The sequence below is a fragment of the Microcaecilia unicolor genome, chromosome 2 (assembly GCF_901765095.1).
Source record: "Microcaecilia unicolor chromosome 2, aMicUni1.1, whole genome shotgun sequence".
Lineage (NCBI taxonomy): Eukaryota > Metazoa > Chordata > Amphibia > Gymnophiona > Siphonopidae > Microcaecilia > Microcaecilia unicolor.
The window spans coordinates 86,009,485-86,035,002 of record NC_044032.1 but is presented as its reverse complement, the minus strand read 5'-3'; the positions used below and the strand labels follow the sequence as shown (position 1 = coordinate 86,035,002).

Here is a 25,518-nt window from a genome sequence, read left to right as displayed (position 1 = left end):
TGCACAGATGCCAAAAGTTCAGCAGGATGCCTGAGCGCGCCCCGCAGTAGTGCGTTTTTCCGCATGAGAATCATATGTTAGTGCATAACACCACATAGTAAAATGACCTCTATATTATAAAAAGCAAAGAGCCCATGTTAATTGAAGTTTACTTGCTGAAAACATCAGCCGAAAATAGAATATAAAAAGAAAAGAAATAGTATGCTAGTTTTCCAGCTGGAAAGATAACCTACTTCATGGCAATGGATAAAAGATCTTGATCACTTTCAAACTCCAAGAACACTCCACAACCTTATGTGGAAATCATTTCATATCACCAAATATCGTGGTTAAAATGAGCATTATAAGTTACAAATGTGAAAAAATGGAGGAAAAAGGCCTTATCAATCACCAATGGTGCTTCAGTGCTTTCACACATAAACTAAGTCACCACCAAGACTTGAAATCATCATTGGCCAAAAAACCTCCTTTCATACACAGTCACTTTCTTATATGTAACATCTTCGTTTTTAGTCATTTTTCTTATAAATAAAAAGTACTTTTATAGTGCAGCAAGCATAGACTTCAAGCACACTTATACTACCAATGGGTGTCCCATCTTGCCCAAAGCTTTATGAAGGGAGTGTGCCCAGAAATGATTCAGCATTCTGTAAATGTCATCTTCAATGCCAAAAAGATGTTGATGACAAATATAACTAAAATCTATAATGGCAATGGCTGAAAATGGGAGCACTTTTACAGGAAACTCAAGGAATGATCTTAGTAGCACTAAAGGAAACATAATAAACAAATATCATAAAAGCTAAGATTAAAAAATATTTCAAATAACAGCAAGTGCTATTGTATGGAAATAAAAGCTGGAAACATAAATGAAGAACAAAGAAACCAAGAAATAAATCAAAGTTGAAGATTTGAGTACTTAAATGTACTACTACTACTACTATTTAGCATTTCTATAGCGCTACAAGGCGTACGCAGCGCTGCACAAACATAGAAGAAAGACAGTCCCTGCTCAAAGAGCTTACAATCTAATAGACAAAAAATAAATAAAGTAATCAAATCAAATCAATTAATGTGAACGGGAAGGAAGAGAGGAGGGTAAATAAAGGACGTATTCATGAACTAGATTGCCTTTCATTTTTATGGTTTTGTCATTTCTTACTCTATTTGCTCTGTTGATTTTTCTGCATGGGAATTTGGTTCTTCTTTTTTGTGCTACTTTCATATTTCAACACTTTTTGTATATTTGGATCAGATGGTGCTGATCAGATACCACCACAGCTGCCTTTCTGGACAAGATGACAGCACTAGGATTTACACAGGTGATCAATTCTCCAACCCACAAAAAGGGTCACATACTAGACCTGGTGTTCTACAAAGGGGTGGATATCCCAGAATTCTGGGATAACAGTATTGAAATAACACCCCTATCATGGTCAGACCATTTTCTAATTAAATTCTCCCTATGTGACCACCTGAAACAAATGGCATCGCCCAGAGTTTGGAAGGAGATCAGAGACAAAAAAAAAGCCGACCACTGAGAATTTCCTAGAGGCCTTGGACTATCCACATATAGATGAAAAGACAACAGTGGCAGAACAAGTTGACATCTGGAATACACACCTAGCCAAGACCTTAGAGAAAACAGCACCACTATAAAAGGTCTTATGCCCCACTCACAAACGCTCACCTTGGTTTTCTCCAGAACTTCGGATCCTTAAACGCGAAGGACAAAAACTGGAAAAGAGATGGCACAAATCTCGCCTGGATGAAGACAGGCTAAACTGCAGGAAGCACATGGCAAAGTACCGCCAAGCCTTAACAGCAACCAAAAAACAGTATTTCTCTCAATGCATTGCACAGGCTGCCAATTCAACCAAGCAGCTGTTCAGTATAGTAAACAGCCTACTGCAACCCCCACAACAAAACCAGCCTGCCCAGTCTAAACTGAACTGCAATAATTTTGCTGCATAGTTTGCCAACAAAATTAAGTCTCCACCAGGATTTATAGGCAATCCCACTCAGTGCCCAACCAGTCAACCAGGGGTGCACAAACTCGCCCCCTCCTAACAGACAGATGGAATACTTTTAACCTAATGACAGAGGAGAGCCTTGACAAAATCCTAAGAGACCTTCAACCAACTACCTGCTCCCTCGATCCCTGCCCATCAAAGATAGTGCAGCAGGCAAGTATGGGCCTTATAGAAGGCGCCACAAAAATTGTGAACACCTCTTTTTCTAATGGGCAATTACCAACAGCATTAAAAGGGCAGTGGTTCGCCCTCTGCTGAAGAAAAACAACCTTGACCAGGACATACAGTACTTGAAAGTTACAGGCCAGTATCCAACATCCCGTTTCTAGGGAAACTCAGAACAAACAGTCTGTGTTCAACTTAATGAATGGCTAGAAAAGAGTAACTGGCTAGATCCATGTCAATCTGGATTCATACCTGGTTATGGAACAGAAATGGTCCTCGTATCCCTGCTAGATGATCTCCACAGAAACCGAGACAAGGGATTTGCCTCGATGTTAGTACTGCTAGATTTCTCAGCAGCTTTTGACACTGTGGATCATGATATCTTGCTAGCACGACTGACAGAATCAGGTATCAGTGGAACAGTACTTGCCTGGTTCAGATCCTATCTATCAGACAGGCAACAATCCATATTGATTGGCAGCAACTCATCACCATCATGGACACTGACCTGCGGGGTACCACAAGGATCAATACTGTCACCTATTCTGTTCAATATCTACCTCAAGCCACTAGCTGAGCTGATTCGGTCAATGGACACTCATTTCTACATCTATACGGATGATGCGCAGCTGCTCATACCCATTGAACCTGACTTACTACAGCCTTGAATAAACTGATCACTTGTCGAACATCAATTCAAGAATGGGCTAAACACAACAGCAGCAAGACTCATAGAAGGTTGCAAGTGACGCGACCACATCACACCATTTTTGCAAAATCTTCATTGGCTACCAGTACAATACAGGGCTAAATTTAAAACTCTATGTCTGATTTTCAAGGCCCTGAAAGGAAATGGCCCAGATTATCTGAAGGATAGGATGATCCTCCACACACCACCAAGGACACTAAGGTCCTCCCAAGGACTTTCACTAACTACACCCTCTCTTAAAGACATTACACGATGTGATACCCGCAAGTGAGCCTTCTTCGGAGTAGCCCCCACACTCTGGAATGCATTGCCTGAAAGGCTCCGCTTAACACAAGACTACCTCTACTTCAGGAAGCAGGTGAAAGCTTGGCTCTTCAACTAAGCCTTTAACGGAAGAAGTAACTAACTTGTTAGTCTCACTCACACACACAAGGATTGACTCGGGCTGCACATACTGCAGCAGGACATGTTTATCCACTCCTACCCTAGCTGAAATAATATTTAACCATCTCTCTGACCTCACGTGCAACTTTCTTCAAATCAATCACCTTACTTTCTAATTTTTCCTACTTTCTTACTCATCTATATGTTACAACTTTGTCTTACCCTTCACTACCAATTATAATGTTCTAGTACATATTGTGTTGTCATTGCAAGTAGTATACCATGCCATACTTTGTATTGTTGTTCAAATATTTTTACTGCTCTAATTGCCTCCTGCTCATGTTTGATCTATTATTACTGTATACCGCCTTGAGTGAGTTCCTTCAAAAAGGCGGTAAATAAATCCTAATAAATAAATAAATAAATAAAATAAGAGTAGGTCTGAAGGCGTATGATAATATCTCAGTTGGGATAATATGTTTCATTCCTCCTTTGGCTCAGGTAATGTACAGTCTTGGCATACACTGATTCTTATAAATGACCTCTTGCGCATGACATTGTCTTGTTCATACATCCAGTTTTCTAAGACCTTTAGAAAGGCGGTTTACAATTCCAAAGGTGATAAGAGTGTGGGAATTGCTAGCTGATTAATGGCTTGTATTTTGTTCTATGATATTAAAGAAAACTTTAATAGCAATTTTAATCTCCTATACTATTCTTTACTGATCTTTCCTCTCAATGTAAGATAGATTGTGGTTTCTTTCTCTGCTCCTAGTTATTTAAAGAGAATACTATGAACTATAGTAAATGTATTGAGAGTGGGGTTTTGAGGAATAAGTGAATTGAGCGAGTCAGGGCAAACAAGGTAGGAAACGCAAAGGGGAGGGGATTGGAAGGGATGAAGAGATGGAGAGGAGATAAAGGACAAAGGATGGGTAGGAAGATAAGAAAGAAGAGATTGGAAAATATAGTCAAGGTGTAAAAATATCATGGACCGAAGTTAGGAGGAAGAGTTTAAAGTTAAGTAGGGTCAGGCGGGTAGGCCTTCCTGTTTAATTTCCATTATGCCATAATCATCAGAGACATATTTTAGATCTACTCAATTTTCCTCTAAGGAAGATTGCCTTAGCACATTTGTCCAGGCCAAAAGTCATCTTGATGTCATCTGAGAAGCTTTTCACTACATGGAGTTGTTCCAACAGGAATACCGCCACATGAATGTTGCTGAGTTCAATAAAATTTTGCTTTTTTATTGCTTCTGACCTCTGGTACAAAATCTTGCACCCTTGTTTACTAAGCAGTGCTAAGGGCATGCTAACGTTTTTAGCATGCTCTAATCATTAGCGTGTACTAACCGTGTAGGCGCCTACACAGTTAGTGCGTGCTAATTTTAGGCACACACTAAAAACGCTAATGCACCTTAGTAAACATAGTTGTTGAATTGTAAGTCCTCCAGGTATAGTACCTAATGCATCTGAATATAACTTGACTTAAGCTACTATTGAAAAGGTGTGTGCTAAACCAAATCCCCCCCCCCCCCCCCCAGCACCTATGATCCTTCACTGAATGATTTCTAACTGTGGAACTCCTATAATATCAAACCAACTCCAAGGCTGCAGAAACTGGACTGCATGATGTTCAATATCTGCTTGTGGAAAGAAAGTCCCAAGTCAATAATAACACCTAAATAACAGAAGGACTCAACGGTAGATATAGAGATGTCAGAGATGGAAAGACAGTTGTGGTTGAGAAAGTCATCTTGTAATCCAACATGCTGAAGTTTATTTCTATATTAAGGTCAAGCTATTGTTTTGAGAATCAATTTGATACAGAAAGAAGGCACTTCTGAAGAAGTGCTGTATAAGGTTGCAGAGGAGAGGTAGGGTAGAATACGAGAATATTAACACTGAATTATGGTGGCTAGGGAACTCAGGAAGATGTTGAAGAGCAAAGGTGACAAAATGGATCCCTGAGGAACTCCACTGGAGAGGAAATAATGAGAGGAAGTATATGATGAGGCCATCTAATCTAATCTAGTCAGGAATAGTATGGGTGCCTACACGGTTAATGCACGCTAATGTAGTAGAGGAGTACAGCATATACTATGTAAACCACTATGAATGTATTTATTTATTTATTACATTTGTACCCCGTGCTTTCCCACATACAGCAGGCTCAATGTAGTTGCAAAAACCACAGAAATGTGGTGTATCAAGTCTCATTCCCTTTCTCTATATTCTATTAACCAAATTCTATGGCTCAAGATAGATCACAAAGCTTAAAAGAGGTGGGCTAACATCCCAGAAGTACATAAGAACTTAAAATCCAGAACATCCTAAAAAAGAATTTATTCCCTCGATAAATAACAAACATATTTTCAAAAAGCATCTGAATGTATAATAACCATTTATATCTCTCTGAAGATACTTGGTAGTTTGTTCCAGAGCTCAGGTCCAGAGCCTACAATATATCCTTTCCAAATTGGAGCTTTTTGACATTGTAATTTAGATGGAATGGTCAACTTGATTTCTTGAGAGGAGCACAGACACCTTCTAACTGAATATTGTGAGATCATTGTATATAGATAATCAGGAGCCAGACCATATAAAATGTTAAAAACAAACAATAAAAGTTTTAAATGAATTCTAATCTAAACCAGGAGCCAATGTATTCTTCTAAGAAATTGAGTAGCATGATCAATAGATTTACCCCCTAGAACCAGTTTCGCTGCTGCATTGTGAACTATTTGCAATCTACAAAGTCATGACTAAAGGATGTGAACTGAGCATTACACCCACCAGACCAGTGTCAGAAATGCATGTCAGAAGAATAGAGTGACCAGGTCGAAGGCTGATTTTAAGTCCAAAGAAATAAGGAGGACAATCTCATTATTGTACAAGGATGAGTGGAGATCACTAAGTAGTCACTACAGCTTCTGTACTATGGTTGGGCTGAAAACCTGCCTGAAGGGAATATAAAATGGACATTTGTTCAATAAATGATGACAGTTGGGCGAAAATGACTTTTTTGGTCAACTTTGAAAATCCCCCAGAGATTAGAAATAGGGCGGTAGCCAAAGGAATCCAAGAGTTGTCTTCTGTAGAATTGGTCGTACAACAGTCTGTTTCCATAGATAGTTACTATACCTGTGGTAAGACTATGGCTAATGAGAATCAGGGCCTGTGGAAGTAGGCCGTGCTTAGGGAGTTTGAGGCAAGAAGAGAGCAGGGTGTCTATGGGGCAAGAAGTCAAACACATTGAAGACAGTAGAACCAAAAGGGAAGTTAGGGCTGGGATAGAGAAACTGTTCCAAGTGGACACAGGCAGCCAGCAATAAATAATTAAATAGAATGATCTGTCAAGGCGCAAGCATCCCTCTCCCCAATCCCCCAGTCACATATGCAATCCCACAACAGAGCCCGATCTCTTCCCTGCAACCCCTGATTCACACTCTGAACCACCCCCACTTCCAGTCCATATTCAGATCCTCCTTCACACAATCCAAACCACCATAGCACATGTACTCCTCCCTTTCCTGTAAAATCCTGCCCTCCTCCCTTCCCACCGACCTTCCCCGGAACCTACCCTAGGGGTCTTCTGATCCATAAATGTACCCACAAGTGGCATCAGTCCTTTCCTCCTGCTGCCCAGTCAGTGCCTCCTCCAACATGGGTCCTGCCCACTAACCCCCTGAAGTGGTGATAAGTTTAGCTGTGCTACTGGCAGTCGTGACAGTGCGTAAAATTGACCTTTGTGCTTTCACTGTTAGCTATATCTCTGTTCCTTCCATCTGTCCTGCCTGCTCAGTGTGTTAGGCAGGTAATGTGGATTTTTGCTGCACTAGCTGTTTTGACATGCATTAAAGGTTGGTGTAGGTTTGCGCTAACATTGGAGTAGTAAAACCCATACTAGCAACTTAACACTGATTAATAAAAGAACCCATTATTTTACTGTTAATCCCAGTGCAAGCCAAATGAATATGTGAAGCAAACATGAAAATTTGAAAAATGTGTTTTAAACAAGTACAAACTTAACCAAGAGTCTGTGTGTGGGGGCTGGGGGTAGTATTGGAGGGCTTTTGGAATGGATCCCTGGTCAGCCATTTCTAAAAGTTTGCCATTGAAAGCAATTTGGATATTTTTAAAAGCTCTATTCTCTGAATATGATGACCCATTGCTTCAGGTTTTCAGACTTGTCAGAGTATTTACATTTTCATCATGTATGCCAAGTTTGGTGAATTCTCATGCCTTATTGGAGCATTATTGTACCTACAGATAGATATCAAGTCCTTTTGTAGAATTCTTTCTAACCTTTCATATTTTGAAAAGCATAGAAACAAATCAAAATATTTCTTATGACATAAAAAATAAAATTTGTTTAAATTAACACCTGGTTGTAAAAATGATTTTCATTCTCTTTTTCCCCACAGATTTTCCATATGACTTATGACCTGGCCAGCGCAGTGGTGAGAATCTTTAATCTAATTGGAATGATGCTGCTTCTTTGTCATTGGGATGGTTGCCTTCAGTTCTTAGTTCCATTACTTCAGGATTTCCCACCAGATTGTTGGGTGGCCCTAAATGGTATGGTTGTAAGTATTATTCATTTTTCATTGTGCTTTTTAAACTATAATTTGGTTTATTTTCATAGGGCTAGTACTATAACCTGTCTTAAGGGACTGTTCAACATGTTCGTATCAGTTCTTATTATAACCATGTCCTGTTTTAAAATATATAACCACTAGATTAAATATTTTTGTGCTAAAATATGAATCCAGATTACTAATGTATGCTAAACGTGTCAATGCAGGTTATTGCTAGCTATAGGGGCATTTCTATAATTGAATACCTCGTCTTAGGTGCCAGGATGCCACGCAGTGAAAATGTACTCTACAACATCATCTGGGTGCCCAGATTCTGTTACAGAATACTAGTGTAACCTGGTATTGGTAAGCTTTACATTTATGCATCTGCAGTTACATCAGCTACAGACCTGGTTTAACTGGGGCGCAGTGTAAATGCACGTAAACGTAGACATTACATGTATAAGGGGCATCAAATTGACATTTTTCTCATTAAGGAAAGGCTTCCGAGTTGAAAGCCAGTTAACACTTAATTTTCCTTTGATGTTTCAGGTGAAACATAAACAAATACATGCTATGTTAATTCCTAATCAGGCAGCTAGAATTTGGAATTCTTTACCAAGTAGGGTCAGAATAGAAACAAATTACATTAGATTTAGGAAGAAACTGAAAGCCTGTCTATATATGCATTATGGGCTAGATTCTATACTAGTACCTGAAAAAAATACACTTAGTCGTATTCTCTAAAGTATGCCTAAATTTTATAGAATAGGCTTAAATTTCTGCACAGTATGTAGAATTACGCCAAGTGCCACTCCATACAACCAAATTTAGTTACGGTCATTTATGCCACATTTTACTTGGCATATATCCCAATGCCTAAATTAGGTGCACAGCAGATGTATTCTACAACAATGTGCATAGATTTTAGAAATGGCCACACCCCCTTTTCAATTATGCAACTTAGAATTTTTGCACACCACATTACAGAATACACATAGCAAGCTCTGAACGTTAATCTTAATGCTAATTAGTGCCTATAATTGCTTGTTAACATCCAATTGACAGCGCTTAAAAGCTATTTAACCAATTAAGTTATGCGCATTGTTAGAGTATGCTTTGATTTCCACTTGGAAATTAAGGTGCGATATATAGAATCCTGGTGTAATTGGGTAAATAAACTCAGAGTATCTTGTACTTTGTATTTTCTAATTTGTCAGTTGTTTTACTTTTGTAATTTCCAAGTTTAAATTGACTGGTTGCTTTTATTGTAATCCGCATTAAACCGGGAGGTAATTGCGGAATATAAATAATTATAATTCTGTAAAGTATGCGCATTAGTGGGAGGAGTGCACATGTCCCACCCATGCTCCACTCATGTGAATGCCCCCCTCTCCCACCTGAATGTATACACTGTGGGATAGATTCAAGAAATGGCACCAAAAATTAGGGACAAAAATTATGGGCATTAAGTACCGATTCTATAATGGCAGTTGCGGACAACATTGGCATAATAGAATGGAGCGTATGTCGGCATGCTGTAGGTGTGAACAGTTGCATCATGTCAAAAGCTGGTGTAAATGCTCACCTATAAAGTTTGCAGTTGTACGCATATGTAATCGTATTCTATAACTTATGTGTGAAACTACAAGACACGCCCCTGACCCATCCATGAACACACCCCATTTGTAGTTGCATAATATGTACTAAGGGGCCCTTTTTCTAAGCAGTGGTAAACCCACCGTGAGCTTAACATGCGGCAATCCAGAATTACCTCCGACCCAGTGTGGGCGCCAGTGGTAATTCCTCCTCCAGTGTACGTCAGTTCCAGCGCTAGGGAAAATAGGTCCCTATTTTGTACCACAGACGTTACCCAGTGGTAATTGGCACTGCCCAGTTACTTCTGGGTTAGCGCGGGAGCCCTTACCACCATCTCAATGGGTGATGGTAAGTGCTCCCCCCTCCGCATGGCCATTCGGTAAGTGCAATCCTATGATATGGCCATTTCTTTTTTTGACCTTTTTACCTGCTGCGATAAAAAGGGCCTTAGCATGTGGCAAAAATGGCTTCTGCTGCTAGTGCAGGGCCCCTTTTACCGCGCAGCTTAGTAAAAGCGCCCCTAAATTCAGTAAAAGACACCCAAATTTGGGTGCTGAAAAAAATGCACGCCGAGCAGCATTCTATAAACAGTGCTCCAAACTGGTTGCCGTTTATAGTATAGTGTGTAGTGCCATGATCTGTGCCCAATTTTTAGGACCCTGGCATAAATCCCCGTGCCTCACCCAAATTTTATAATACTGCACGAATCTTAACTGAATGCCCGGACCTGTCCATTCTCCTCCCATGGCCATGTCCCCTTTTCAGTTGCGCACTAAAGGATTTACGTGAGCATCTTTATAGAATAGCACTTAGCAAGATGTGCACATAAATCCAAAATGTTGTCAATTAGCACCAATAGTTGATTGTTAGCAGTGTGTTTTTTCCAATGCCAGGTCACCCTTCAGGGGTGGAGTGATCACTGAGGGACCCACCCCACAAGAGTCAGGCCCCCTACAACCAGTCACAGAATCTATGACAAGTCAGAATTGGTGTACAGAGCCTGAACTCTTTCATTAAAACTTGGGAACCATGTGCCAATTGAAGCAGACAATGTAAAAGGTGCCGGTACTCAGTACCCCCAAGTACCCCCTCAAAAAAGCCCTGATTGTTAGTACCCAATTATTGTTGCTAGCAGGTTTGTTAATGAATTTGCACATGCAGTTTTAAGTACCATTGATAACATTCCCCTGTATAAGCATTTAGAATAGTGCCTGTGCATTTTACATTTTGTGCTTAAGTATAAATTAATGCCAGTTAGCACCAATTAATGCCACTTAAGACCTATTATTGGTAATTAAAGTTAGGCATGCAACCAGCACTATTCTATAACTTGCATGCCCAAATTTGCATGCAAGTCAGAAATTTGTGCATGCAATTTTATAGAAGCTGGGGTTGTATCCAGTGCCGTAGCCAGATCTAACATTTTGGGTGGGCCCAGAGATAATATGGGTGGGCACTGTGTATATAGGTATGAGTAGTGTTTCTTGCTACAAAATAATGCATTAGAATGCACTTGATGATGGATTTCTAAGTAGTATGCCCAGCATCAACATACGGAAAAATCAATATTTTAAAATATAGTTACACTGTCCCACATCTTAAACTTGTCCAGGCATAAGTCTACTATAATGGCAAACTTCTCAACACACATGACAGGATCCTACAGTATAATTTCAGAAATGATATCCTTCAAACTTTGCTTCCCTACCCCTCCATCCAACCCTGTAGCCCGGCATCAGCCCTTCTCTACCCTACTCCCCCCCCCACCCATAGCCCAGCATTAGCCCTTCCCTTCCCCATCATCCATCCCATAGCTATACATCAGCCCCACCCTAACCCCCACCCCTCCCCATAGTCTGGCATCTCCCCCCCTCGCCACCCTGAAGCACACCAGCATTAAAAATAAAAACTTTTTTTTAATGTCCTGGGCACTGCAGAGGCCACCCCCACCCGGGAACCTGCCTACATTAAATATAATTTTTTTTTTATTTTAAACCTGGGCACTGCAGAGACCAACCCCACTCCAAAACCCAACATTATTGGTGGGGGTGGGCTCATCACTGCCTAGGGAAAAAGGATGAAATATACCTTTTTTCTCCTAGGCAATGAAGAGCCCACCACCAACACTACACTCACACGCCCCTGGTTGTATCACCTACACATGCCCTTACAGAATAGTTCTTAATTACTTTGCTGCTAATTATGTGCATATGTGACCAAATTTATGTCTAATGCACAAATTTGCGTGGGCAATTTATAGAATAAATTGCGTGCAGAACTTAATTTAATCATTAGCTGTTAATTGGATTTAACAGCCAATTATTGGCTCAAATTAGTATTGTCACTAATTACTACCAATTTGCTTTTGCGAGCACAAATTCTATTGTGCCCAACTTCTAGAAGACATGGATGTGGGAGGGGCATGGGCGGGTCTAGGAGTTATGCACACAGGTTATAGAATACTAGAAGTTACTGTCCTAACCGCAAGTAGTTAGGCGTGTGCAATTACACCAGGCGTTGAAATGCCGTAAATGCTCAACCTTAATGTTAGGCACAAAACCGTGGGACTTACACTAGTATTCTATAACTGCAGTTCCATGTGGAACTACCATTATAGAATTCTCACTCATCCTGGTGCCAGCATCATTTTACAGATGCAGCTTTGGAGCTTTTTCATTGGATAAGGGTCTTGACGCTGGGGATTCTTATAGTTAGCGCAGTTGACTCCCTCTGCGCCATCTTTGGATCATTAGTGACCGGGACTTTGGTATTCAAGTCTGTTGGAGTCTTTGAGTTTATGATGTGCAGTGCTCTTCCTGACGCAGCCTTTTTGTAGGCGAAACAAGGCGCACTTGTTGAAGAGTTGATGTACTCTGCTTGAATGTTGGGGTGAAAGACGGCAACTTCTCCCCTTGGATACTATCAGGAGCCCCCGTTGGGATCTGGACTGATTTATGCCTTGCAGCTTAGCCCAAATACCCAAGCTGTTAAAATTTTGTTTTCCTTGTGGGGGGGGGGGGGGGGGTCTAAGAGATCTAGAAGATGGATGTTGTTTTCCTGGGGGGCTTTTAGTTCAGAAGGGTGGTGAACAATGGATACAATTGTATTAGGACATGTTTGTTTAGTTGGTGATTGGCGTACTCCACATTAGGCGTTAGTAAGGAACAGGAGGAGGTTTTTTTAAGTCGCTCGTTTTTCTCACTTAGAGTGAGTTTTTTTGGGCGATTGGTTTTCCTCCTCTTCTGTCCCTTACGGAACCTATGATAATAAACGGACCCCTATGTTGGTAGTGGTAGTTCTGTTTTGAAATTTTCGCTACCGGGGGATTTGAGGTTCCATTTGTTTGTTTAATTGTCATTATAAGGTGGAAAGCGCCCGCAAACTAATTGTGCAAACAATCTGGCATTTATAGATTTATAAAAGTTTGCACTCCCTGTATTATTTTGAGTTTTTCTTAAATCTACCCCATGCCACTTGCATGCGTCCATGTAGAATAGTGCTTTGTCATTTTGCTGCCCCTTATGCATGTATTGTCTACAGTATGTTTACGTGTGCAGTTGGTGCTTAACTGTTAGAACCCTGTTATAGACTTACCCTTCTTGTAAGCAAACCTGGACATGTAGTAGAGATATATTCACCTATAATACATATAGATCTTACAAACAATAATGCAATCACCTTCATAATAACCCATATTCCTCCGAACTCTATAAAAGTTGCTAAAAATTTGTGCACACAAATTTGAGTGTATGCCCAATTTGTGTGTGCAATTTAATTGAATAGTGAGCCAATTAGCACCAATAATTGACCCCTAACCATCAGTGTTAGTTGGCTTCAGTTAGAAATTATGCATGTAAATTTAGGCGTTGAGATCTGTACATAAAAATTACGCATGGGTCCAAACTGGAGGCACAGCCATAGGAGGGTCATGGGCGGATCAGGGATGTTCCTTTCATTTACGCGCGTTGTTATAGAATAAAAGAGATCCGTGCCTAATTTAGGCATGGGGATTTACACCAAGGTTTCATTGGTATAAATGGTTGCTCCTAAATGTAGTTGCAGTTCCCGACACTAAGTGCTATTCTATAAATAGTGTCTAACTTTAAGTACCATTATAGAATAGCACTGAGGTTTTTTTTTGGCACTAAGGGGCCCTTTTACTAAGCCGCGTAAGCGTCTACGCACGCCCAACACATGCCAAAATGGAGTAACTGAACAGCTACCACGTGGCTCGTGCAGTAATTTCATTTTTATATAACTTTACTTAGTGTCTCAAACATCCAAAACTTCATCACAATTTTCTTATAACTGCAATGAGATAAATACTTTATTTAATTTTATGGGGATCATCAGACCTAACTGCAGCACATATCATATGAACAATTTTGTTCTGTCTTTTTCAAAGAAATGGTTGTGGTGCAAATCTTCATGAGATCACCCTGATTTTATATTTTTTTAGTTTTTTCGTAGCTTTTCTTTTTAATCTTTCAGTATCTCGTGGCTGCACATTATAACAGCATTTTAGAAGTATACAAAACGTGCATTGTAGCACAAACTTATCTTTATACGGCGGCAGCCTTTGACCACAGGAGAACCTCCACCGACGTGGCCAGGTTTCGCAGTAAGCTTCCTCAAGGAAGAGGCTCTCTACAAAATGAAAAATCAATATATTTCAAAAAGAGATTTAAGATGTAAAAAACACAGTAGTAATTCACATCGCAATTCCTTACCATAACATGATTCATGTGCTCCCGCATAAGGAAAAAATGGCCGCAGTGTCTATGCGTGGACCCTATCATTAAATAGGCTACAGCTGATCATAAAACGCACAATATGATTGGACACAGAAAAAAGTACAGCCAATCAGGTTAAAGCAAAGATCACCAGTCTATTTCTGAATTTAAGCCTTCAGGATGAAGTGTTCCAAGTTGAAAAATCCATCGTTGCTCTTTAAAATGTAATAACTGAACCATGTTCCCTCCCTCCCACCCTAACTGTATATGATCTATAATCCTCCATTTAATGTCCGTAAGCAGGTGATGATGGTCCAGCCAATGTTGTACTAATGGAGCTGATGTCATTTGATTTTTTATTGGTGGGTTTTAATTTGGTAATTTCATTTTGGGCATGTGTCAGATACGCATAGCCAAAAAATAATTTTTATTTTCTGTCGCACATATTGGATGCGCGCCAAGTGGCATTTGACGCACATAGGTCATTACCGCGTGAGACTTTACCGCTCTAGGTCAATGGCTGGCAGTAAGGTCTCAGACCCAAAATGGAGGTGTGGAAATTTTCATTTTGCCGCACACCCATTTTTGGCAAAAATTTTAAAAAGGCCTTTTTTACAGGTGTGCTGAAAAATGATTCTGCATGCACCCAAAACCCGCACCTACACTACTGCGAGCCATTTTTCAGAGCACCTTAGTAAAAGGATTCCAGATGCCAATAGTCCATAGCAGAAAACAACAGAGAATTCAAGATGCTATACTGATTTAATGGGATACTTGTGATATCACTGGGTATTTGCCCAAGTTTTATGTGTATACTGGCAAAATGTCAGAAATGTTATCAAAATTCTAGCCCAGTGGCTCCCAAACCTGTTCTGGGGGAACCCCAGCCAGTCATGTTTCAGAGTAACTGCTTCCACTGCATGCAAATTGCTCTCATGCATATTCAGTGTGGATATCCAGAAAACCTGACTGGCTGGGGTTTCCCCAGGAGATGTTTAGGAATCACTGTAGTAGCCCATGTTTGATAATTATTCCAAGAAATCCATAGCTGCTGGCTTGGCCTCTGTATGAGTACCAATGTTGGTAGCAATATTTCTGAGTTCCAGAGGGTAGTGAATTGTTCCTGGTGTTTTGATGAGATTCAGACCACTTGATTTCTTTCAGTAGAGAACTGATTAGCCTAGGGATGTTCTGTCATTTGAAACGAAATAAGAAATGCCTCTGACATTTGTTATTTCTTTTTTGAGTTGAAATGAAAGAAGAATGAAATGTCATTCATTTTTCATTTTGATTTGTTTTGGACGCTAGGGATATGCATATATAAAACTTTTTGTTCAAGTTTGGTCATTTTCTAACATATAAAATCCTTTCATCAGCACACACATTTCTGAACTTTATGCTCAAACATTTATACCTGCTCTGGAGCTGGTATAAGTGTCTATGCTTGCATTCAAGGTGTAAATTCCACTATGTAAGCTAGTATTTTATAAAAACACATGATGGGTGCCTAAAAAGGCCTCTTAACCAGGTGCATTAGTTCGTAAGTTAAAGTGTGTTAAATTGATTTTGCATTTTCACTAATGAATGGAATGCATGCTAACAAATGCACATCCTAATTGAAAAAGCTATATAAAAACTCCTTGGCTACTATGGTTTTTCAGACCCCCCTCCCTTGTAAGCCCACGATCTCAAAGGCCCCCTTTTATTCCCTGTTAAACCCGCACAAGGTACACTCTTTTCAAAATGGTGTTGACTGACCCAAATCTGCAGCCTTCTAAAACTTGGGCTACAGTACTCTGGATTAAGTTAAAATAATATAACCCCCCCTAAGGGGTTGATATTGTATTTTTATATTTATTTACCTGGGGGGGGGGGGGTCATTTGCCAGTTTCTGGGTGGTTCGACTTCTTCGGGTCATTTTCAGTCCATCTGCAATCCGTTCCAGGCCATTTGGGAGTACCTGGTGGCCAGTGGTTGCATTGGTGACCAGGGTAGAGGAGTCTAGGGCTCGAGAGGTGTCCCTGGGGTCCGGGAGCAGAGGACTTGCAGGCGCGACCATCTTTGATGCTGTGCGGCCCGGGAATGAAGTTTCTCGGGGCCAGATCAGCTAAGAAAATGGACGGCTTTGGCCTAAGAATGTCCCCGGAGCATGAAAACAGTTTTGTGCATATGCAATGCTGCCCAGGAAAGTGACTAGGCCAAAACTCGAGCAGGGGACTCGGTTTTTGAGCTGCCCAGCCAGAATTCCAGAGAGTTCCTTTGTTTTCGTGGTTTTCTTTTTTGAATTCACTGGAGGTCCATTGGGACCCAAACCAATGGTGGATGCCAGGTGGAGAGACCCCAGGGGTCAAGGTAAGTTGTCTGATGACCCAAAGCTTTTTTTTTTTTTTTAATGTGTTTTTGGGACTCATTAGACTGAGAGCTTAGGGGTTAATTTTTAGGGAAAAAGTTTTGGTGGTTATGGGTTTCTAAGAATCTCTGTGGTGGGGTAGTGCTTTAAAAATGTTGGTGAAAATCATTTTCTGGGGGAAATGAGAAGGTTTAGGTTTTGGGTGGCTTTTAAATTTGTTTTTCTTGGACAGGAGTTAATTGAGGGTGTGCATGAGATTTTATTAAATATTTTTGGAGGGAACATCTGCTGTTCTTTGTGGGTTTGGGGGTAATCTTTGAGAAAAATGTGTTAATGCCTGTATATGTGGAGCTAAATTTATGAGAAAATAGGGAATATGACATTTGATGTTTTTAAAAATTTTGAGGAAATGTTTGTGTTAAATTTGACAAAAATGACTTTTTCCCATTGATTTTAATGGAGACTTTGGACCTTACAGTTAAGTTCCATAAATTTCAAAGTTTTGTGAAAGATGATCTGATTGGTCATCGGAGGTCAGCTGGTGTCCATCTGCCCTGAAAACAGCAGCTGAGCTGAGGTTGTGGTCAGAGGGGCTGAAGATCTCTGAGAGGTTGGATGCATGTTTGTGAGCTGTGTGTCAGAGAGGGTTTACGCTTTAAAAAGCTGAGAGTTATTTTGGAAAGTCAGTAATCCCGACCCTGGGGTTTGAGAACACACTGGTGTTTATTTTAAAAGTGTTTTTCTTAAGAGAAAATAACTTTATATTTGGTTACCATTGGGTAGTGCTGGGAGAAAGTGTGGAAGTGTTTGGAACTGTGACAGGTGCCCTGTGAAAGGTGACAGTGAGTGAGGACACAGAAGAAGGGAAATTAAAATTTACTTTCAGAACAGTTTTTTTTTAAAGATGGGCCTACAAAGCCTAGGTTTGGCCTACAAGGCCTAAGTGCTAACTTACTAGCCAGGTGAAATAGTAATGAGTGGCTGTTTTTTTTTTAAAGGTGGTTGAAGCTTTATTAGAAATTTGAGGTGAGAAACCTGAGAAGGGGTTTAATTAAAAAAATTATTCCTTCTATTATTATTATACTGAAATTGGGTCCATAGAGCCTGAGTGAAAGGTGTTATAGAGGTGTACTAGAGTGATGTAGGTGTGTATGTGTATGCAAAGTGTGCAAGCATCCAGAAAGAAAACCTGTGTCTGTAAGGAAACAGGTAATAAGATAGGTTCCTAAATTAAGAATCCGTGGGTTTTGTTTTAAATAGCTAGAGGCCCAAGTGATTCCCTGTTCCATATAGAAAGTGTAACTAGATAAGACAAAGAGACAGACTCTCTTTTTGAGATGTGTTTATTTAGAGTAGAGATCAACATTTGCAGAGACAACACTGGAGATGGTGTGAAGCAGAGGGCCCCACCCTTTCAAGAAAGATCAAAGCCTAAGTCAAGACAAATTCAAGCTAAGTGAATAGGTACCTGCATGTGCAAGAAGTGGAAATTTGGGTGCCTGAGAAGCTTATTTAAGTTTTACTTACCTGAATTGTTGAAGTCCAGTTTCCAGAGGGATGCTGGGTGACCTGTAAAATAAAAATATCACAAAGAATCATTTTCTTGGAAAAGGGGAGAAAGAAGTTAAAGAATTTGTGGGGTTAAAGGGACAACAAAATTGATAAATATTTATACTTATCTGATTGGAAGTGTAGCAGGTTAAATGCTTATTTATTCATGAAGTTGGTTATAAAGTCAGCTGAAAAATAAATTGGTTAATTACAAATATTGTTTTATCACTGACATTCTAATGTTACATTTTTACAACTCTAAGGGGCCCTTTTACTAAGCTGCGTAAGCATCTATGCGCGCCCATTGCACGCCAAAATGAAGTTACCGTCTGACTACCATGTGGCTCTTGCGGTAATTTCATTTTTGGCATGTGTTCGATACGCGCGTCTGAAAAATATTTTTTATTTTCGGGCGCATGTAATGGATGCATGCCAAGTGGCATTTGGCGCATGTAGGTCATTACCGCCTGGTTACCGCGTGTGTCTTTACCGCTAGGTCAATGACTGGTGGTAAGGTCTCAGACCCAAAATGGACGCATAGCAATTTACACTTTGCTGCACGTCCATTTTCAGCAAAAAATTTTTTTAAAAAAAGCCTTTTTTACAGGCGCACTATAAAATGGATCGGCGCATACCCAAAACCTGCGCCTACACTACCGCAAACCGGTTTTCAGCATGCCTTTGAAAAAGGACCCCAAACTTTTTGACTTTGACTCTTTTTGAAAAAAATCCTGTAATTTAGTTTATTTCCTGCACCTGACTCTGGTCAGGTATATGAGATTAGTGACCCTGAACAACCTCAACAAATTGGAGCAAGCTTGAGGTAACTGGCAACGACTACTGGGTAGAAGTAGAGCTTGCACCCTCTTTGAGTAGGGGGTTTCAATAAGAACTTAAGAACTTATTACCTTCATTGCAATGCCCCTTAGTCCTAGTATTTTTGGAAAGAGTAAACAAGCAATTCACATCTATTCATTCCATTCCACTCAGTATTTTATAGACCTCTATCATATCTCCTCTCAACTATCTCATCTCCTTGCTGAAGAGCCCTAGGCACTTTAGCCTTTCCTGATAGGGAAGTCATCCCATCCCCTTTATCATGGAGTGGAGGAGTGGCCTAGTGGTTAGAGCAAGCACCAGTCTTGCAATCCCAGGTGGCCAGTTCAAATCCCACTGCTGATCCTTGTGATCTTGGGCAAGTCACTTAACTCTCCATTTCCTCAGGTACAAACTTAGATTATGAGCCCTCCTGGGACAGAGAAATATCCAGAGTACCTGAATGTAACTCACCTTGAGCTACTACTGAAAAGGTGTGAGCAAAATATATATATATATATATATATATATATATATATATATATATATATATAAATCATTGTAATCACCCTTTTTTGTACCATTTATAATTCTGTTATATCTTTTTTGAGATGCAGTGACCTGAATTACACACAGTATTTGAGGTGCATTTGCATCATGGTGCAATACAAAAGCATTAAAACATCCTCATTTTTGTTTTCCATTCCTTTCCTAATTTCTAACGTTTTATTTGCTTTCTTAGCTGCTGCTGCACACTGAGCACAGGGTTTCAATGTATCATCAATGATGACACCTAGATCCTTTTCCTGGGAAGTGACTTCTAATGTGGAACCTTGCATCACATAGCTATAGTTTGGGTTCCTCTTTCCCACATGCATCACTTTGCACTTGCTCATATTAAAAGTCATCTGTCATTTGGATGCCCAGTCTCCCAGTATTGTAAGGTCCTCTTTTAATTGTTCACAACCTTCTTATAATTTAACAACTTTGAATAACTTTGTGTCATCATTACCTCACTAGTTATTCCCATCGCTTGTTCATTTATACATATGTTAATAAGCAGTGTTCCCAGCACAGACCACTGAGGAACCCCACTATTTACCCTTCTTCATTGAGAATACTGACCATTTAACCCTACTTTACTCTACTTCTCTTCCTGTCTCAAACAACCTGAAAATTCTTGGAGTTACCATTGACCGACACCTTACACTAGAAACCCACAAGAAGAACACTACGAAAAAGATGTTCCACTCCATGTGGAAGCTCAAAAGAGTAAAACCTTTCTTCCCGAGATACATCTTTCATATCCTAGTACAATCAATGGTACTAAGAGGCATATTTTCAAAGCACTTTGGGAGGCTAAGTTCCATAGGTTTCTATGGAACTTTGGGAGGCTAAGTGCTTTGAAAATGAGCCTCTAAGTCACCTGGACTACTGCAACGCACTGTATGCTGGATGCAAAGAACAGACCATCAAGAAACTCCAAACAGCCCAAAATACCGCCGCCAGACTCATATTTGGAAAACCAAAATATGAAAATGCAAAACCCTTAAGAGAGAAACTCCACTGGCTCCCACTTAAGGAACGGACCACGTTTTCAAGATCTGCACGATCGTACACAAAATCATCCACAGAGACGCCCCAACCTACATGCTAAACCTCATGGACCTGCCTCCCAGAAATGCCAAAAGATCATCCCGAAAATTTCTCAATCTACACTTCCCCAGCTGTAAAGGACTAAAATACAAGCTTGTACACGCGACCTCCTTCTCCTACATGACTACACAGTTGTGGAACGCACTACCAGCTGACCTAAAAACAATTGACGAAATATCCAACTTTCGTAAATCCCTGAAGACATATCTCTTCAATAAAGCCTACAAAGAGGGCCCATAGCTTAACTATACTACCTCATCAATCCACCCCTATCCGAAAGTCATCTTTCTATTTTTGTTTTCTTAGTACCTCTTGCCATCCTTAATCTCTCTGCATCACCAATTGTATCTGACACCATGAAATGTAGTAGACTAGTAAGGCAAGAGTTCCCTTCACTAAATCCATGCTGGCTTTGTCTCATTAATATGCTCTTAATTTGTTCTTTATTATAGTGTCTACCATCTCTGGAGCCCTTTTTAAAAACTGGCTTTACATTGGCCATTCTCCAATCTTCCAGTATCAAGCTTGAGTTTAAAGATAAGCTACATATTACTAACAATAGCTCTGCAAGTTCATTTTTCAATTCTGTCAGTACTCTGGGATGTATACCATCTGTTCTGGTGATTTGCTACTTTTCAGTTTGTCAAATTGCTCCATTACATCTTCCAAATTAAAGATATTTATTTCAGTTTCTCTGACTCATCAGCATTGAATACCATTTCTGGCACTGTTGATGGTCGGAGCTTCTTGAACAGTGGATACTCGTTTTTGAGACATAAAGGGGCATACCTTGAAAAAGCTTTGCTGGTGAAACACGTGTCGGTATGCTGCCCCACGTTTCAGCTTGACACAAATCTATGCAAGCTAAGTAAAAGTAGTTTATTTCATTTTCTCATGGATAATTGTGTTTAAAGATTTCGTTATAAAAAAAGAAGAAAAAGACTATAAGAAAACATGAATACTTGAATACATAAATATTTGAGACCTATGACGAAAAGGGTTAGAACCCCATCACCATAGAAAAATAATGTTATGGTGATTTATAAGTGACTTTGGGTCTACCTCTGATGATCTGAAGGAAAATAAAGTACAGTAATCATTTCCTAAGCTGTATACTTTACAATTATATTGGATTACTGATAAAACGCTATAACTAGTGGGCATTTTCTGAATCTTTACTGGTATATCTCCGACATCTTCCTCAGTGAAGACAAAAGCAAGCTTGTCTTCCCTGAGTGCCCATTTTACCCCTCATATATCTAGCAGTCCAACTGATTTTTTACAAGTTTTCTTCTAATATAACAGTTTTTACTATGTGTTTTTGCCTCCAATGTAATCTTCTATTCAAAGTCTTTTTTAGCCCATTTCTCAAAAAAATGAAACGGGCACTAGCAAGGCTATCTTGTAATGGCGATTATGTTTTTAAGGCTCTCGTCGAATTGATTTCTCCTCTCTCCCCTCCCATCCATTCCGTATCCAACAATTCTTCCCTCCCCTCCCCCTCTTTGTGTCCCACGATTCTGACCTCCCCTCCATGTACAGCGATTCTCTTCTGCCCTGCCCTCCCCTCCATGTCCCGCAATTCTGGCCTCCCCTCCATTTCCAGTGATCCTTCTCTGCCCTGCCGTCCCCTCCATGTCCTCCGATTCTGGTCTCCCCTCCATGTCCAGCGGTTCTCCTCTGCCCTGCCCTCCCCTGCATGTCTAGCGATTCTCCCCTTGCCTCCCATCCCCTCCATGTTCAGCGTTTCTCCTCTGCCCTGCCCTCCCATCCGTGTCCCGCAATTCTCACCTCTCCTCCCATCCCATCCATGTCCATCGATTCTCCTCTGCCCTGCCCTCCCCTCCCCTCGATGTCCCGAGATTCTGTCCTCCCCTCCATATCCAGCGATTGTCCTGTGCCCTGCCCTCCCATCTGTGTCCCGCGATTCTCCCCTCGCCTCCCATCCCCTCCATGTCCAGTGATTCTCCTCTGCCCTGCCTTCCTATCCGTGTCCCACAATTCTCTCCTCTCCTCCCATCCATGTCCATTGATTCTTCTCTGCCCTGCCCTCCCCTCCCTCGATGTCCCGCGATTCTGTCCTCCCCTCAATGTCCAGCGATTGTCCTGTGCCCTGCCCTCCCATCCATGTCCCATGATTTTCCCCTCGCCTGCCATCCCCTCCATGTCCAGTGATTCTCCTCTGCCCTTCCATCCGTGTCCCGCGATTCTCTCCTCTCCTCCCATCCCATCCATGTCCATTGATTCTCCTCTGTCCTGCCCTCCCCTCCCCTCGATGTCCCGGGATTCTGTCCTCCCCTCCATATCCAGCGATTGTCCTGTGCCCTGCCCTCCCATCCAGCTTTCCCTGCAGGCAGGTTGGGCTCGCGTCCCCTCCCCTCCAGCGTTCCGTTGCCTTCACTTGCTTGCGTTCGTAACATCCTGACGTCATCTCGCCTCCAGCGTTCCCTTCCCTCTTACTGACCGCCCTCCTCTGATGTTGTTTCGTCTTTACATGAGGGCGGGACAGTGAGAGGGAAGGGAACACTGGAGGCTTTCTGATGTCAGGATATTACGAAGTTAAGAACAAATATACTAATTAATAAAATTTGGTTTTAGCTTTACTGTGATCCAGTCTCTGGGACTCCTGGTTTTGTGCCCACTTTTCTGTTTGTTTTAGGATATTACGAACCCAGCCAGCTAGCCAGCCATAGAACGTTGAAGTACAAATTATATATATTGTGTGTTCGTGTGTGTAACTACACAACTATAATATATCCTGAGAAAAGATTACCAACTTAGCAGCAAAGTTAGGTTACTGACTACAGGTCCTGGCACAACCAGTCCTTCACAGGCAAAAACCAAACTAACTGAATTCTGTATCTCACCCTTTAGGTCCGTAGGTTCAGAGTCTAAATGGGGTGATGAATCAGCTCCCCGTCTCTAGCAGAGTTCACCTGCAAGCCCTTTCGATCAGGTTTAGTCCAAGGTCCCTGCTCTGTGAGCAGCCGGTTACTCAGTCTTTGGGAAAGTCACAAAGCTGCTTCTGAACTTGACCTTGTGTAATGCTCAGCACAGTCACAGCTGACAAGTGTGCAGGCAAATCAGTCTCCAGCTACTAAGAGATATGCAGACACCTTGATTTTTTTTCTCTTCTGTCTTTCTCTCTCCTTCTCATGCTCAGATTTCACAGTGCCCCAGGGTCCAGGTGACCGACATGGACCAGTTACACGCCATCTATCTGTCTATGTCACATACATTCATAACAATGAGGGGCCTTGTGGGCTTCCAGCAAGAACAATTTATCAGTCAGTACCAAACTCCCTTCCATGGTTAACAGATGTTCCCAGAGACTCTGTCTCTGAAAGGCAGGCTCCTACCAGGGCCGCCGAGAGACTAGGTCGAGCCCGGGGCAAGGCCGCCCCGCCGTTGCCACCCCCTGTTGCTCCCCTGCCGCTGTCGCTCCCCCCGCCGCTGCAGTCCACGGTCTCACCTGCCTGCCTCCACGGCTCCGGACCCCCTACATTCAAAGCGGCAGTCGCAGATCGCCTCTCTTCTGGCCTTCCCTCCCTGTGTCCCACCCTCGTCTAATGTAACTTCCGGTTTCCAAGAGGGCGGGACACAGGGAGGGAAGGCCCGAAGGGAGGCAATCTATGACTGCCACTTCGAGTGCAGGGGGGCCCGGAGCTGAGGAGGCAGGCAGGTGAAACCGGGGACTGACTCGCCGGCGGCCTGACCCCGGCGCCAGGCCCCTCTTGGAGGCCCGGGGAATTTTGTCCCCCCCTGCCCCCCCTCTCGGCGGCCCTGGCTCCTACACACCTTCCCAGGAGATAATTGGAAGGCTAGTGCACATAAATAACATGTCCTTGAAGTCACCGGCCCAGCTGTGCCAAGAAGTAGCTTTCCTTTCTAGAAAGCTGGTTCATGTTTTATTGAGGCCTCAGGCTGTAGAATCCATATTGGTTCAGCAAAGATGGTTCAAGCAGCCTCAGCCCCTTAACAGTAAATCCTTGGAAAGACTTTTCATTACTACAATGAGAACTGTTTCTGTATAGCATCCAGGTATGAACTCGGGCAGGCATGAATCTAACCAGTATCTATCTGTCTTCTTTCATACCTGAAACAGTGAAAGTTGGTGGAAACTTTGCAGTGCACTCTTTTTTTGACTAGTCTGAAGTACAGTAAATGATATTAGGGCTTCTATTCATCAGTGTTTATAAACTATGTATTCAGCTATAATAACACAAAACCCCTTAATGCATCTGTGCAATAGCAGTTACCATGTGGTTTAGTATGGGGATCATTTTTGAAAGAGAAAAATGTCTAAAAAGTGGCATAAAGCAACATTTGGACGTTTTTTTCCTCACAAAAACGTCCAAATCAGTATTTTCAAAACCTATTTTTCAGACATTTTTCAATGCTGTTCTTCTATAGTGCATCCAAATCTCAAGGGGGCATGTTGGGGGCGTGTTAAGGGCAAGATTTGGACGTTCCTAAGTCTTGGACATTTTTCAGCCATAATGGAACAAAACAAAACTGTCCAGGACTAAAACTAAGATGTTTTGAGCTAGACCTGTTTTTAGAATGAATAAGGCACAAAAGGTGCCCTAAATGACCAGATGTTAACTGGAGGGAATCAGGGGTGATCCCCCAAAATATGAATAACAATATGACTTATCAGCCTCTATGACAGGTCTATTAGAGCAGCATTTTAGGTCTGAGGAATAGTGTAGTGGTCGGTGCAGTGCATTGTGGAGTGGAGGACTAAGGTCCCTATCTCCCTCAACCTGCCACACTTGTAGTGGAAACTGTGACCCCACCCCCAAAGTCACCAAAACCCTACTGTACCCACATATAGGTGCCCTCTTCACCCATAAAGGCTATTGTAGTGGTGTACAGTGGGGGGTACTGGGTTTGGGATTTGTTTTGGAGGTCTCAGGGGACAGGGGACAAGATAAGTG

At 41.4% G+C, this 25,518-nt stretch overlaps 1 protein-coding gene across 1 annotated transcript in view; it reads left to right on the top strand.

Moving 5' to 3' along the window:
• The window catches only part of HCN1 (hyperpolarization activated cyclic nucleotide gated potassium channel 1), a 702,491-nt gene that overhangs the window by 352,456 nt on the left and 324,517 nt on the right, over positions 1 to 25,518 (top strand). The window contains exon 3 of the mRNA XM_030193113.1: positions 7,721 to 7,882. Within this exon, the coding sequence (XP_030048973.1) occupies positions 7,721 to 7,882 (162 nt within the window). The remainder of the gene's footprint in view (positions 1 to 7,720; positions 7,883 to 25,518) is intronic.